This window comes from Seriola dumerili, unplaced genomic scaffold (genome assembly GCF_002260705.1).
Source record: "Seriola dumerili isolate Sdu_G_001 unplaced genomic scaffold, Sdu_1.0 BDQW01000138.1, whole genome shotgun sequence".
In the NCBI taxonomy this organism is placed as follows: Eukaryota; Metazoa; Chordata; class Actinopteri; order Carangiformes; family Carangidae; genus Seriola; species Seriola dumerili.
The window spans coordinates 2,053,654-2,070,573 of NW_019174393.1; the positions used below are offsets into that span (position 1 = coordinate 2,053,654).

General features: G+C 41.7%; 1 protein-coding gene across 11 annotated transcripts in view; it reads left to right on the top strand.

Moving 5' to 3' along the window:
• The window catches only part of LOC111225050 (CUGBP Elav-like family member 2), a 200,400-nt gene extending 185,887 nt beyond the window's left edge, over positions 1-14,513 (top strand). For 3 of the 11 annotated variants that reach the window (XM_022749802.1, XM_022749810.1, XM_022749806.1), the window contains 5 exons: positions 3,439-3,564; positions 7,631-7,810; positions 9,903-10,046; positions 12,002-12,174; positions 14,458-14,513. In XM_022749802.1, coding sequence (XP_022605523.1) covers positions 3,439-3,564; positions 7,631-7,810; positions 9,903-10,046; positions 12,002-12,129 — 578 coding nt within the window. In that variant the 3' untranslated portion in view covers positions 12,130-12,174; positions 14,458-14,513. Of the gene's footprint in view, positions 1-3,435; positions 3,565-7,612; positions 7,811-9,902; positions 10,047-12,001; positions 12,175-14,457 lie in introns of all 11 variants that reach the window. The other 8 variants (XM_022749799.1, XM_022749804.1, XM_022749803.1 and 5 more) reach the window with 5 other exon arrangements.
• Positions 14,514-16,920: the final 2,407 nt, after the last annotated feature.

Consider the following 16,920-nt stretch of genomic DNA (forward strand, 5'->3'; position numbering starts at 1 on the left):
TGCGCCGCCTGCCTCTGCGTCCTCCTGTCTTTGAACACCTCACTCCCTCACCATGTGACCAGCAGCCACGCCATCCCGTGATACACGCACTGTATATGTGTGCGCGTGTGCATGTACTGTGTGTGTGTGTGTGTGTGTGTGTGTGTGTGTGTGTGTGTGTGTGTGTATGTGTGTGTTTTGTGCTTCAGTGTTTCCCATGTAGGAACCTTAGAAAGGTAGATGTGTCGTTTCCCGGCAGACAGGGGTCTTTTTTGTTGTCTGCACCTTTTTGTGTGTGTGTGTGTGTGTCTGTGTGTGTGTGTGGGTGTGTTGGTGTATGTTGGTGTTGTGTCTCCGCTCATGGTTTTGTGGGGGGGGTTTAAAGGGAGAGTTGGGGGTTATTTGACGTGGGCTTGTATGACGTAGTGTTACCTGCAGTAGATTCTGATCAGTGCGCTGCAGCGGGAGCAGCAGGAGCATCAGGAGCATCAGGAGCATCAGGAGCATCAGGAGCATCGGTACGCTAGCAGAGCGATATCCTGCTGTGGGCGGGGCCAGCAGAAAAAAACGTGTTTTAGACACTTTTAAAAGCGCCCACTGAACCAATCCAATATCCGTTAAAATTTTGCTTCATGCAGGATATTTTCGGGCCGTTTATCTTCCCAGGAAAACAGCTCTTTCCTTTGGCGCTGTATTTTGCCGCTTTCTGGTTCACTCAGCTGGAAAACGTCGCGCCAAAGGAAAGGGCTGTTTTCACGGGAAGATAAACCGCTTGAAAATATTCTGCATGAGGCGTACATTTAAAGGGATATTGGATCGTTTCGGTGGAAGTTTTTAAAAGCATCTCAAATGCGTCATCTCTGCTGGCCCCGCCCACAGCAACACACCGTCCTCCTGCTCCTCCTCCTCCTGCTCTTCCTCCTGCTCCTGCTGCTCCTGCTCCTCTTCCTCCTCCTGCTCCTCCTCCTCCTCCTGCGCCTCCCCTGATCTGCATCTCCTGCGGTTAACGCACCGACCGTGCGATGACTACCTCACACAACCCCACGTCAGATAACAACCAACTCTCCCTTTAAGAACTACCAGCTCTGAACTGGATTCAGGTTAAATATCGCCACCTTCAGATTCTCTCCTTCCCTTTTTTCTCCCGCACCGCCTCACTCTCACTCCCCACCTCCTCCTCCACCTCCTCCTCCTCCTCTCCTTGTGTTCCTTCTCGTTGCCCTCGTCTTTCGCTGCTGCCCTCCTTTTGACAAGCTCCCTGTTTCTGCTCCATCATTCTCCCCTTTCATGTCGGCTCGGCCTCGCTTCAGCAGCCGTGGTTTTGCTGTCTCTGTTGGAGCGCACTCCCAACAGGGCATGAATATGAAGAGCCCCCCCACCACCACCACCACCACCACCACCACCACCACCACCACCACCCCTCTTCTTCTTCTTCTCCTTGCTGCTCCACATTAACGCTTACACCACTTCCATCCCACTTCCACCAGGCTGCCATGAATGCTCCCTTCTTCTTCTTCTTCTTCTCTCATCTCTCTATACTTTTCACCTTCTCCCTTTCACTCCAGCCTCTCTCTCTCTCTCTCTCTCTCTCTGAATATCAGTCACACCTTGAATGGCACACGCTCAGGTTGAGCTGCTCAGTGTGAATGAGTGGCGCTATACTGCATGTGTCAATGAAACTGAAAACGTCACTCCAGTTTGATAAATATAGACAGTTCTGCATGGAGACAGGCCAGCGTTTTTTTTTTTTTCTTTTTTTCTTTTTTGTTTTTGTTTTGCACCCTGTGCCGACATAATGCTCCCACTATCACACCATTTCTTAATATATTCACTGGCAATCCTGCTTTGTTGGCACCGCTTTGATGAGATCAAGGGTAAATGAATAGATGAAATCTTCTTTTTTTTTTTGTCTAAAAATAGAACAAGGTTGCGAGCTTTGTGCACCATACTTCCTGCCATCTCACCCACCCACCCACTCACTCACTCACATGGTAGCTCATGTACAGTATGGCACACATTTCACATGTGGTGTGTGTTCAAAGGTGTATGTGTGCGAGTTTGTGTCGACTTCACTCGTCGTCTGTTGTTGTGTGTCGTTGTGTTTAAGTGTCAGTGACGACTGTGGTTAAAAAAACAAAAAACAAAACTGTGCTCGAGGAAGAGTCTTTTATATGAACTGTGAATGAGAAAGAAGTTTCACAATCTTCTGAAAGTAGAAACTCTGCTCTGATTGTGCTCTTGCCTTTCTGTACATACAGTGTGTCTGCTTTTATGGATGGTCCTTGTGTGTTTTCTTTTGTATAATTTTGTATATTTATTCCCGATCGAAACAAAGCATTCAGAACTCCTCTGTAAAGCTGTAGATGTGTTTGTCATCTCCATATAATTTTTATATATGTCGGGTCAAGGTGCTGCAGCTGTGTCAGATTAATTAAAGGTGCTACTTACACCATCAAATCAACTTTGGTGTAGAGCCGCTAAAGAATGAGACCACTGTGGAGAAGATTGCTTTAACTCAAGTGCTTCTTGTCTTATTTTTTCTCCATTCATGCTTATTAATAATAAACACATCGTTAAGCGATTTCATCTTTACCCAAACACAAAGCTGAAGCTGGAGCTGCGCTTGCGCCGGAAGAATAGCGCCCAGTTCCTCCTCGACTCGCCAAAGAAATCTGACCAGACAAAATCTTCTCAGACCTTCACAGAAACATTCATTCAGCCAGTGTCTTAATGAAAGGAGATGTGAGTTTTTAAATCCGCACCTGGATGTCGGATCTGCATCAGAATACACACACACACACACACACAGACACACACACATCAGAGCGGCGAGTCAGTCGTTTAAATTCATCTCTCCGGGTTAAATACCATCGCATCACTCAGTGTCCGCCGTCTGCTGCACCCGCCTGGTCGCAGTGTCACGGCCGCGCTTTCAACAACCAGGAATCGAGTAACATAATATGGACACTCATCAACTTCACAAAAGTTTCCATTAAAAGTCTCTCAGGTATTTTATTTTATTTTTTAATAGATCCAATATCCTGCGAACTTTTCAGACGAGCCGGGGTCTGAAAACATGACCTCCGCTGCTGGAGGTGAAAATGTCTTCTCCGAGTCTTCTCAGCAGTGGTTTCAGTTGTTGCAGTCATAACATAAATATTTCAAAATTCTGACAATTTGCTGATGTTGAATGGCCACACGTAGCACCTTCTGTACGGATTGTATAAAAGCCGAGCTGCGTGCAACAGCCTGACTTTTTAATTTGTGTTTAAAAGGAAAGCCTTCACCTCAAACCGAGGAAACTTGTTAGATGCTTGTATAACACGTCTGCTTCTTTGTCTCCTACTCTCCCTCTTTACCTCTGTCCTCATCCCTCCTTTCTCTTTTCCTTTCCTGCTCTCTCTTCTTCTTCTTCTTCTTCTTCTTCTTCTTCTTCTTCTTCTTCTTCTCCCCTAGCAGCGGGCACCACAGCCAGCTCCAACGCCGGCGCCATGAACTCTCTGACCTCTCTGGGCACCCTGCAGGGCCTGGCAGGCGCAACTGTGGGCCTGAACAACATTAATGCACTAGCAGGTAGCGTCAACAGTGAGTATTCACCCTGCCATCAGCCACTCCACCTCCACCCACACCTCCACCTCCGACCATCGGCACCCAACTGCAACATCACCACCACGACGTGTGAGTGGATGCAGAGAGACGCAGTGTTACGGCTACACAACACAGCAATCATTACAGTTTGATTGATGTGGATTTGTAAAGGCTTTTCCACATGATTTTGTTACTAAAACTGTTTTTGACTTATTTAAATGAAAGATTTAAATCAATAATTCACCGTATTTTTACATTAAACTCCATATTTTACAAAAATAATATGATAGAAAGATGAAACAAAGATGGATAAAAGAGAAGAATTCAACCAATGCACAACAAACACTAAACTCCACTGAGTTTCCTCCATCTCTCTGTGTCTCTGTTTGACTTGTAAATGAATTGTCCTCACTCTCTCAATGATGGCTGCCTCACCCATTCATCTGACCACGGATATTTCCTCCACCCGTCCATCCATCCATCCATCCATCCATCCATTTCCTCCATTTCCTCCATCCTCTCCATCCGCTTCCTGGTTGTGTGCGGGGTTGTGCTTGCTGTTAGAGAGCTGGTGTGCCGTCCCGGCGGAGTTGGCGGCGTGCTGCTGTCACCGCACGCGGCTGTCTGTGTGGGACCGTGTGTTGTAGTCGTCTCACATCGTGTTGTGTTTCTGTGTGTGTGTGTCGCTGTTCTGTTTTCCGTCATCCGTACGAAGGGGTTCGAACGTTAGAGGAGGTAAAGCTGCCAGTTTTGTCGACACGTACTACTGCATCCGTGTGACGATTTTCCTGTGCCCAAAAAATACAGAATTTGATCATTTTCAGGCCAAAATGTGACAATTCTTCTGATAAACTGACAAAATTGGAGCATTTTCCAGCGATAAAAGGACAAAATGTTATAATTTTATGCCAAAACGATGTAATTTGATTAGTTACATGCCAAGAAGTTACAAGTCCTGCCCAGAACATGCAAATTTTTATAAATTTTCTGCCAAGAAAATACAAAATTAGAAAACGTTCATGCAAAAAAACACAAAACATGTCAAAATAATTTGCATTTTTTTTAAACAAAAATTAAAATTCTGACAAATTACATGCCAAATGTACAAACTGTGACACTTTTCATCTCATAAAATACAGAATATGTCAGAGTTTATGCCAGAAATACATTTGACAAATCTACTGTTGACAGTTTTCATGCTGCTGTTCCGTTTCCATGGACGAAAATTTGTCCATTTTATGCTACAACAAAATAAAATGTTTTCGTTTCCATGCTCAGTAAACATTACATTTGACTATTTTCCCACCAAAACCTTTGATCTACCCAGACAAACATAAAAAGACAGAAGTACCAGTTATTACAAAGTTTTGAAAATACTATTTTCATGTCAAAAATACAAACTTTTCATAAAATACAGAATATGTAAGAGTTGACTTCCCCAAAAAATACCAAACATGGCAGTTTTCATGCCAATGTTTCCATTTCCATGTAGGAAAATTACAATATTTGTCCATTTTATGCAAAAACAAAATAAGTTTAACAATTTTCAGTCCAAGAAAATTCAAAAAAATTGACCATTTGCCGCCAAAAACTTCTTAGAAAGATATAAAGAGACACTTATTTGATATAATACTTTACTTTAAAGTTTCACTCTCACTCCCTCAAAGTGTGGGTTCGATCCAGAGCAGACACTCGTGCGTCCACCCTCGTGTGAGTTTGTATTGACTGCACAGCTTGTGCGGTCGAGCAGCGTCTGCCGAGCTGTGCGGTGTGTGTCCTGCCTCTGACCTCCGGGGCGACGGGGCTGGGATCTTAATCAGCGCTGTTATGACAGCAGAGATCCTGTAGCACCGGCCTCTTCCACCACATTATTCTCCTCTGACCTTTACCGGCTCCTTGGCCGCCGTAGCTGTATCCGCTGTGTAAATCATATATGCGTCCACTTGAGCGCACACAGGTACAGAAACACACACACACACACACACACATGCTCGTCCTTTCAAAAGGAAGGGGTCGCTTTCGCTTTGCATCCCATTTTGTCCCCGCTAACCCTCCTCTCCTCTTCATGCACTCCCCTCAGCCGCGCCCCCCCCACACCCACCTAAAAACCACCACCACCAACCTCCCTCATTTAAACACATCTAGGCCTTAATTGAATTGCAAAGGTCACCAGTGCAATTATTCCTGAATAAATGAGTGACCTATAATCCAGAGCTCTGCGGTGATAATTTATTTCACTGTGTCTGACGGTGAGGCGACAGGACACCGAGCCAATGTCAGACCCCCTCAGACAAGTTGCCCTCCGTGGTGATATTAAGCCGTTACAAGCAACTAATGAGTGTTACTGCTGCGTTCTTTCACTTTTTAAACTCCCCCCTTCTCCCTCCCTCCCTCCCTCCCCCGGCTCCACGTGTCTGTCTTCACCCCTAAAGTGAGACGTCACCGGCTGGAAAAGCTCCGACTATCAGACCTCGCTGTTGATGTTTTGACTTCGCCGTCGTGAACGTGTAGGGGAGATAATTCTTCTGCGATACTTCTCGAAACGTAGTGGATCACACGGACGTCTGGTTTCTCCTGTCGATACCTGTGCAGCTTATCTGGAATTTAAATTTCTACTGAACAGATAAATCTGTCAGTATGTCTTTCTTTGTCATTTCATTTGGAGGGGACTTTAAAGATCCCCCATACCGGCTCGTCTCGGATAAGCTGTGTTCGCATTTTGGTTTATCACCGGGCGAATCACCAATATTGATTCAGCGAGGCGGCTTTATTTATAAAACACATTTCATATACAGGGCAGATCAGAGTTTATGGAAAGCATTGAGGCCGACAAAAACATACTGAAAGGCAAACCATCAGAAAAACAAAGTCAAGAGAGTAAAATAGGAATATAGAAGTACTGTAAAATAGAAAGAATCAATTAAATACTGCAGATGTGAAAGCAGCTTGAGTATTACACATTTTTTTTAACTTTCTTCTACATTATCTCTTAAGGCACTTTGAAATTCTTCAAATCTCTTGTGAAAACAAATGTTTGCTGAAGTGGATGAATCGTTTTAGTGCTTGAAATTGGTTTGTCAAAGTCTTAAGTTCCTAAAAATAGAGCAACATGTGAGTAAAATAAGAGATAGATATATAATAAACGCCTGAAATGAAAAGTGTTGTTTGTCACTCTGTCGCTTTCATTTTTACCAAATTTTAGAGGCCTGCTTAGAAAGTGGAGAATCTACAGATTCTAACAACATTCAGACCATATTTCTGCGCTTTATTATCGCAAAGGTATGAATAGAAACATCCGTCCAGCTCGAGAAACTTGCGATGCACTATTTTAAAAAGATTTTTCAAAAATAATACACATTTTTTCCCCCTGAACCCCTGACTCTTCGCTACCCATAATACCCCTCTGTTATTTCTAAAACAAACTAACACATCACGATGTAAAAACATGTAGATAAACCCTCCTTTACCACTGAGCAGTGCTGTCACTAAAGGAGTAAAAGTAGCCCAGAGCTTATGGAGCCTGTTCTAACAACCAAAGAGGCTATTTTATGCTTTAGGTGGCCGTGAATTACTCGCCCGCGCCCGTGGTTATAAAGTGTGTTTTCACGCCATTATTCTGGTGTTTTTCACTGCGTCCTGTTGTTTTTGTCGACGCTGTGTCTTTATGCGTGTGCATGCATCGCTGCGTGCTTTTTATCTCCAGTTGGCCTGTGTGCAGCTCTGGCTGTCATCAGCTACACTCATATTGTACTTTATTGTGTTGATACTAATTCTGTGTGTGTCCTGTGTTAGCTGTTGTGTTCCTGTGGCGTGTAGACACAGTATTGATGTGTCTTCTGTGTGTGACATGACATGTGTGTAACTAACAGTACTGTCTGTGTGGACATCAGTGTGTGTGTGTGTGTGCGTGCGTGGCGTCTGTTGTCGTGTATGTGTCAACGTGTGTGTTAGTGTGTGTATGTGTGGTTAAAAAAACACAACCTTCAGTGGGAGCGCTAATGAGTAAGTGCACTCTTCTTTCTTTATTGTTGGGTTTTATGTAAAGTTGCTCAAATGCTCTCAGGTATGGCGGCTCTAAACGGAGGCCTGGGCGGCGCAGGGCTTACCAACGGCACGGCGGGCACCATGGACGCGCTGACGCAGGCTTACTCAGGGATCCAGCAGTACGCCGCCGCAGCGCTGCCCACCCTCTACAGCCAGTCCCTGCTGCAGCAGCAAGGGGCCGCCGGCAGCCAGAAAGAGGGTCAGTAGCATGAGGCTGTACGTCAGTGCATCACTGCTGCTCAGTGTTTCCTCCAGGATTCACTCTGTATGTCTCACTCTGAGACATTTAAAGCTCCATCCGGTCTAAATGTCTCTGTCCATGTGTAGTGTGATTATAGATCAGCTCTAGCTTCTATATTAATACTGTGAAAGTATCAAAGCCTCAGTCCACAGAGAAATGCACACAGCCTGTATTCAGAAACTGAGCCTTAAAACCAGCCGTCAGGCCTTCCTGTTACTTTGTGATGTCACAACAAAGCAGTCACTCCCCTCAGCTATGCCCCAAGTCCCGCCCACCTGGACCCACCATCCAAAACTTGCAGGATTTGGTTTCTCTGAGTGTTTTTACCTGAAATCTGCTGTATTTTTATTCATCAGCCAATCAGAAGAGAGGCTCAGAGCCTCCTCTCTTCTGATTGGCTCACCGACCTGTTGTTACTAGAGCTGCAGAGAGAAGCCTAGAGATGTAAAACTAAAAACAAAAAAAAAAAGCCCACCTGGACCCACCATCCAAAACTTGCAGGATTTGGTTTCTCTGAGTGTTTTTACCTGAAATCTGCTGTATTTTTATTCATCAGCCAATCAGAAGAGAGGCTCAGAGCCTCCTCTCTTCTGATTGGCTCACCGACCTGTTGTTACTAGAGCTGCAGAGAGAAGCCTAGAGATGTAAAACTAAAAACAAAAAAAAAAAACACCAGAAAAATATAAAATAACTTTAAATGCAGCTGAAACTTATGTTTATTATTGTAGTTAGAAATATTAATATTGATAATATGAATCTGTAGTGATGTAATATCTTGGTAAAATCTCACATAAACCCCTTTAAGTGAAAAGCTTCTTATGGACAATCAGTGTAGCGGTGATTATGTGATATGTACAATAAATATGTGAAGAAACACTTTTACAATTTACCACAAATTTTATTGAAAATGTTTTTTTATTATTTAAAAAGTTGAACTACAACCTGTTGAAATCTGATTTTTTTTCCACAGATAAGTTTATTGTTTTTCTTTCTTTCTTTTTTGTCCAATGAAATTATTATTTTACTGAAAACTATGTATTTATTCTATATATACAATATATATTTATAATCTCAGCTTTAAAACACTTGGACCAAAGCATCTTAATCTCATTATTCAGGTTTTAAATCAACTAAAAATTAATTACAGAAATCTTTTTTTTACCAAATCTACAATCAAAATGAAATCTGAGTCATTCTGAGACATCAGCGTTTAATCAGACCTCTCTCTATGAATATCAATATTTTTGTTGATAGGCGTACATGTAATTTTATCATATTGTGGAGGAGAAAACGTGAAAGCGTTCAGTCTGAATATCAGTGCTGTTGCCGAGCGCCACCTTCACACAGATCCTGGCGGCTGAAGTTAAATCTACACAAAAGCTTTAGACGACAGCACTGAATACAAACCAGATGATGAAATGTCTCGTAAAACAAACAGAGCCTCATACTGTTTGTTTGTGCGCTTCTCATCTCTGCTTCCAACAAAGATAAATTTGTAAAGATGCTTTCTTTCTTTGACAGTCCATCCAGAAGTTCAAAACCCTCAGGAGACAAAGATGTGACAAATATTCAACTCCCTCTCGGCTTCATTTAGCTACAGAGGGCATATTTAATGACTCGGAGAGATCTGACCTATTAGGCTGATTAGGATGTGTGATAGGAGGGAAGCGGGGGGGGGGGGGGGGGGGGTCGACCTATGACATGCAGCTGAAAGAATGAATGAATCACAAGCAACAGAACAGGGAACAAGTTGTGTTCGTGGAGAGCAGAAATATAATTATTAGATGAAAACCAAAAGCTTTCATCTTTGTTTAATGTTCAATACAATTGCAGAATGTTGTTTAAAAGCAATAACAAACTCAAGGTCATGCAATATTGTGCTAAGCGGTGTGCTTCGGCTCCGTTCCTATGACGACAGCACAGCAGTGCCAGTCGCCACAATGCAGAGCTCCCTCTCCTGCAGTTTTGCTTGAATGAAAAACCCACTCTGACCTTATACCCGCTCTGCGTCTCCCCTCTCCCCCCCCCCCCCCACCCACCCACCCACCAGGTCCCGAAGGTGCCAACCTGTTCATCTACCACCTGCCCCAGGAGTTTGGAGACCAGGACATACTCCAGATGTTCATGCCTTTCGGAAACGTGGTCTCTGCCAAAGTCTTCATCGACAAACAGACAAACCTTAGCAAGTGCTTCGGTACGGCGGCGGAAGCGAACACAAATGCCTGCAGTTATCTTTACTTTTGTCTTCACTCTTAGTTGTGTTCAGGGACTGGATTCTCTGGCAGATACAGAACCTGATGATGCGTTCATGTCATATGGGAATAAAACTTAGCTTTTCCTCTGATATATTTTATTGACTTGATGCAAAATAATTGAGGATTAAAGATGCCTCACGTCAGCGTCAAGTCCTTAAAGATTAAACATCAACACGGACTCTTGTCCATCTTTACCATACATCCCATATGACAGGACGAGAGACGCTTCTATTGAAAAATAATGGTGCATTCAGGTGCTCTTTGTCAACTTTGCAGTCAAAAATATCCGGGGAAGTTGTCCTGGTAGCATGTCCCACAGTTTCCTCATAATCCCTAGAAAGGAAACTGATGTGTTTTACTGTTCATTCTTCAAAAGGTTCCTGGAGAGGTTTGTAATGTGGTTCTAATTATAGCTACAGTGGAGACAGTATTCATCTGGTAGCTTTTACAATTATTTAATTCCAATTAATTTTTAGCACAACCTATGTGGTATTTTAATCAGCGCACGGCACAAAATTTGTAAAATTACGGGACCCATAATCTGAATACCTGGTAATTATACAAAGGGGTCATGTGATGTTTCCACAGCTAACGAGTTGACATGGATCACCTGAACAGTCCCTCGTGACTTATTTAGACTTCAGGGGATCCGGTCCCTGAGCTGGAACAGGAAGTGATTTCTTTTCACCTGGTATTAAGAAGTTTGTTGAATGGGAGAGCCTCAAACTTTGTCTAAAAATGCATAAAAAGTCAGCAACAAAACCTTAAACACAATGCATCTCCATATTTCATGTAGCAAATAAGGGAAAGAGGAATAAATCAAGCATGGATCCAGGAAGGAACAGAACACAAACGTGTCTGATACTTGTCAGAAAATGGATTGTGAGGACAGATGCGAGACAAGCGAGACGAGGAGTTTACTGTCAGTTTTTAGAAGTTGTAAATATTACAGGAGGAAGTGAAGTGTGCACGGAAATGACTTACCCGGAGACAGCAAGAAAAAAAAACACAAAAACACAGTAGAAAACTCACTGTCTGCTCCAGGAGAACTTTATTCTGACACTTTGACCCCCAGTGGCCTCGGTCAAGTTGTTGACTCGGTATTTCTGGAGCAGATACTGCGCTTTTTGCCTCAGGATTTATTTTTGCAGACTCACAACGCCTCACATTGGAAGTGTCACTCTACCTCCTCTATTTGTTTTACTGTTATTCTATTTTACTTAGCTTTATTCTTTCATTGTTTTGTTGATGCAACAACCCGGTTTTCCTCGGGGGAGTCATTAAAGTTTAATCTTCTCTTATTGTGTACCAGAGGTGTATTTTAATGTAGATGTAAATGTAATCCAGATAAATCAGATCTCAAGACGCAGACAACATGGTGAGGGCATCTCGTGTAGCGTTTTAACATCGGTTTATTATTACACCTTAATTTTGAGGCAGTATAGTTGCTGTAAATAAACAAGATCCATCAAGTAGGAGCTTATTGGTCCCCACCTGTGTTTTATATTGTGAGTCAGAATTGGAGGGAAATCCGCCGCACCGCTCGGCGGCTCAAGACAAAGCTTTCATTACAGAACAGTATATCCGACAGGAAACAGTGAGGATTGTGGGAGATGTTGTCTTCATTTTAAGAGATGCTCACATAAATAATTCCACTGATCCCTTTGTAACATCTATCTGTCCAGACTGGCTAACGTTTGCATGCTAGCTGTGTTAGCTAACACATTAGCTACTTTTACATTCCTTCTCCTGTTTCTTATTCATATTTTTACTGTTTTAAAACACCTGTAAATGTTAGTTGGAAAGACACCATTTTGTCACATTTTTCTTCAATCAACGTCCCGTTCATTTTTTCTCCACTCTTCTCTGGTGTCCCCCCCCCCCCTTTCCGCAGGCTTCGTCAGCTACGACAATCCAGTGTCGGCGCAGGCAGCCATCCAGGCCATGAACGGCTTCCAGATCGGCATGAAGCGGCTGAAGGTGCAGCTGAAGCGCTCCAAGAACGACAGCAAACCGTACTGATCTTAGCACTAGGGTCTATCTGCTCCCCATGTTAGCACTGCTAGGGTAAGTCCCCCCACAAAAAAATGAAAATGACAAAAAGAAAAAAAAACAACAAAAAAAAAACAGCAAACCGAGCCACGACCTCTCTACACAGGGACTGGGGGGTGGGGGGGTTGAAGGGAGGGAAGGGAGGGAGGGGGAGACGACCTACAACCACCCTGAGGGAGACACACACGCCTTGTTTTTTTGTTTTTGTTTTTTTTTTTTTTTTTTTTTCTTGTTTTTCTTGCTTTTTTGAAGATTTTTATGTTAGCTTTCAAGTATTATTATTTATTACAATTTTATTTTTGTGACACACATGAACGCTTCCATTACCGTCATTACTTTGTGCAATTTTTTTTTGTTTTTTTGTTTTTTTTTTTACAATGGAAGGAAGTAGCTATCTTGGGTAGCTTTTTTTTTAAAAACAAAAAAAGTCTGTTTAAGAGTTATTTAATTTTTTTTCTTTGTCAGTGATTATTTATACATTTTTAAGGACTAGTTACAGCCAGAACCGAGGTACAGACAAAGGAGCCATGATGATTTTTTAAAATTTTTTTCCTCTCTCTCTCTCTCGATGTGAACCTGAGGCCTGGCGAAGGGTTCCTCTGTTTTTTTGTTTTTTTTTTTTTTTTTTTTTTTTTTTTGACGCGCACGCCGATATGCACATTCGACCTTTGACCTCCGCGGTGTTGGTTGCAGGCCGCCGCTGCTTCTCCAAAAAAGAAAAAAAAAACCCCTCTATCGCCTGCTGGCAACCCGGGAGCAAAGGCTGCAAAAATGTTAGTGGCCTCTTTACAGTTATAGTCAGTGGCAACATCAGCCTGCCATACAGTTACACTCCACCACCACAAGACGAAGAAAACACACACACACACACACACACACACACACACACACACACTCCAGCTATGTCTTATTATTTATGTGAAAATAAAAAAAACAGTTTTTTATTTCTCAGAAGATGAAAAAAATTAGTAACTACTTTTTCTGGGTCAGATCACATTGGTCTTTGTTGTGAAATGGATATTACAGCATGTAGAACATTTTCAAAATAACATCCAGAATTTGATGAAGGCTATAATAATAATACTACTAATAAAAGAGTTTATGGGTTAAGGGGGTAACTGAAAATACTTGATGTTTGTTGAAAGATTTAAAAAAAAATAATTCAAAGTACAGAAAGCCACAGGCCTGTAAATTTTATTTGTAAAAAAAGCAGTTCTATTTTTATACAACATTTTTACTGCCTCAGATGAAAAAAAAAAAAGGATTTTATTTATTGCCTATCGTTAAGTTATTGGACTCCTATAAAGTATACAGCATCATTAAAGTAGACCCTTGTGGAGAAGTCTCGTGGAATTGGGTTCTCCGGTGTTTTTCATGTTTTTTCAGTGCAGAAAACCACAATCACAAAACACTCCGCTGCCATTCGAACCGCACACACCACCACCACCACCGTCCACCTTCCCTGTGTCATTTCACACACACACGCCTCTCTGTGCTGTCCATCCATCCATCCATCCATCCATCCATCTCTCTCTCTCTTTTTACCACTCTCTCCCTCTCTCCATCCGTAGTGGGACTACTTCTTCACTTGACCAATTTCTACCTTTTTCTTCGCGTTTTTTATTCTTTATGTGCTCTCGGGTATAATTAGATTTATTTGGATGGTGTGTTTTTTTTTATATGTATGCCTCTTTGGCCGTTGATCGTTATGAAGTGGTTTTAATCCGCTTTGTAGTTACCGCCGGCCCGATCCCCACGCCCCCCCCACCCCCCCCTCTTATACCCCCACCCTTACAAAGATTTAAGAAATTTTTAACAAATAGAAAGAAATGAAAAGACCCCCCCCCCACCCCTCCCAAAAAATGACAACTATTTTCTCCCAAATGACAACATCCATCTGGGATCTGATGGATAAAGCTTTGGGTGCTCTCTGTTTTTTGTGTATATGTGTATGAATGAACGAATGAATGTGTGTGTGCGCGCGCGTGTGTGTGTGTGTGTGTGTGTGTGTGTGTGTGTGTGTTGTTGCCTGTTGGTATAGACATATAACATTAATATCATTTTCTATTACAAAAAAAAAAACCAACAAAATCAAAGCTAAAAAATTGCCAATGAAATCAGTGAGTGGTGTTGCTGTTCTGCCAGTTTGCATTGTTGTTGTTGTTGTTTGTTTGTTGTTGTTTGTTGTTGTTGTTGTTGTTGTTTCTCCTGATTTTATAAAATGCTGTAGTGGTGTGGTGCTCTGGCTCTCTGTGTGTAACTCTCTCCTCTCCCCTGTTTTTTCTTTCCCCCTTTTAGAACAACCCATCTCCATGCCTGTTAGCTCATCGTTTGCCTAGCATGTCTCCGTGGCGTCCAAAAAAAAAAAAAAAAAAATTTAAAAAAAAAAAAAAAAAAAAAAAACCCCCCCAAAAAAAAAAAAAAAAAAAAAAGTGTCATCGTCCTCCTCCTCCCCCGTCATTGTTTTTTCTGATGTCTTTTCCGAGCTCACCTGATCATAACCTGGTTCTCCTCCTCCTCCTCCGCCGCCTACTGACCTTTTGAACTTTGAACTTTTAGCTTTTTTGGACTTTGATTTTTATGATTATTTTTTTTTTTCTTTTTGTCTTTCTTTTTGTTTTTGTTTTTTGTTTTTTTTGTTTTTTGTTTTTTTGCATGTGACCTCATTTGGATCTGTTTTCTGGGAGGGGTTTCAGGGAGGGAGGGAGGCGATAAGGGAGGGGTGGGAAAGAAAATGAATCAATGTGAAAAAGATATAAAGCTGCATTCATATGAAAAAATAACAAAAAAAGACTGAGATTTTTATGGAAAAACAAAATGTTCTTTTTGGAGAAAAAAAACAAACAACAACCTGTGGCAAAGTGACTTCCATTCAGTATGTTTTCTTGCATTATTTTTTATTTTTTTTTTGTTTCTTTTTCTTCTTCTTTATGTCAGTTTTTTTTTTTCTTCTTCTTCATTTAAAGTAAACTTGAAAGTTCACTACAGGAATTGGCGCGTCATCTTGCTTCTGGTGCCGATGAAAAACAGAGCGCGGGCCAGAAGCAGTCCGCGCCAGTTTCTCTGAAATATAAGACTACTTCCAAACAGTTTTGAAAAAAACTGTCTGATCAATATTAGACTCTCTCAGAGCTCTCTAATGGTTTTTACATTTTTCAGGCAGTGTAAAGTTTTTTGATAAGGCCATTTTAAGTGGCTCTGTTTCTCATTCAAAGTCTATATATAGAACCACTTTTTTCTAGAGTAGTTTAAAGGTAAAAATAAAAAAAGACATTTGCCCTGTTTGGGGGGGAGAAATGCTACCTACTTGTGTCACCTTTTGCTGAACTGACTCACAGATAGACAATCCGTGGTTTAAATGCACATGATGAAATGACCTATATTTTCTACTGTTTAAATGTATAGAGGAAAAAAAAAAAATACTAAGATACCTGTAACCCGCGTTAACGTCGGTGCTTCTCGTGAGTTTAGTTGTGGTTTCATCACAAGTCTAACGGTCTTAAATGTCTCATGTTTTTCAAGAGAAGACTAAAAAATCAGTTTACTTGAACAATAGACAAAGCCTTTCATATTACTATAATAGTTACTTTTTTTCTTTTATTTTCTTCTTTTTTTAAGGAGTCCCTATTTGCTAAATTTCTTGTTGGTTAATTAGCTATATAAAATTCCTAAAATATATATAAATATAAATATATCTATATATATATAATGTCAGCTTGTGAAGCATCAATGTCATTATTATTTTATTTCTCTCGTGGGAAACAATATTTAGATGTGTTTTGTTGTTCAGCAAAATGTCTTATAAAGAAAAAAAGACAAGATCAGTGGAGTTTAGTGCCAAATTCTGAAGGTACTTCCTGCCTAGCGCGTCAGTGTATTTCTTGTGAAATTATTTGATAACATGGGTATTTTATTATAAGTGTTTTGTATGGATCCCTCATATTTAAAATATAGATTTAAAAAAGAGTTTGTTAACTTGCTATTCTGTGGTCTTGTTGCCTGAAAATGTCATGTTTGCTTTTTTTCTTTGTAAAGATGTAAAAAAAAAAAGTGCCCATGTGTCATATATATATCTATATACACGCACACACGGACACACACACACACACACACACACACACACACACACGCACACACACACTCTCTCGTGCAGACCTCACAGTTTACTTTGTTGTTGTGCATGAGAGCCCCTGAGTGTGAAAGCCTCTACAGCAAACCGCTACAGCCCGCCAGCGTGCACACACACACACACACACACACTTTAAAAACACACACACACACACAAGAATCACGCACTGATATTTTTAGCCATTGTACAACCGTTTAATTCATCAAAGCCTTACCACAAATCTTTGCACTCCTGTTCTCTCTCTATTAGTATCTCGCACACACAGACACAAACACAGACATCAGGCTTCAGTATATATTGTTCTGATTGTTTTTCTCGCACGCTGTCCCGCGCCTCCGCCGCAAAAAAAAAAAAATTGAGGTGAGAGTCATACGCGAAGCCTTATTTTTCTCCAAATCCTCTTATCCCTTTTGTTAGGTTCAAAACGTTTCTGAGTTGTAGCCGGCGCCATTTGTCTCAGACGGCGAGGATCATTACTTTTGTGTATCACCTCAGACGAGCACGCTTGCTTTCATGATGTAAGCACAGGGCAAGACTCGCTCATTCACAAACAAGCCTCGGTCTTTTGAGGAAAAAGCACATGCTGCCGCCGCCGCCGCCGCCACCGTCGAGTAGTCAAAACGCGGGAGGCG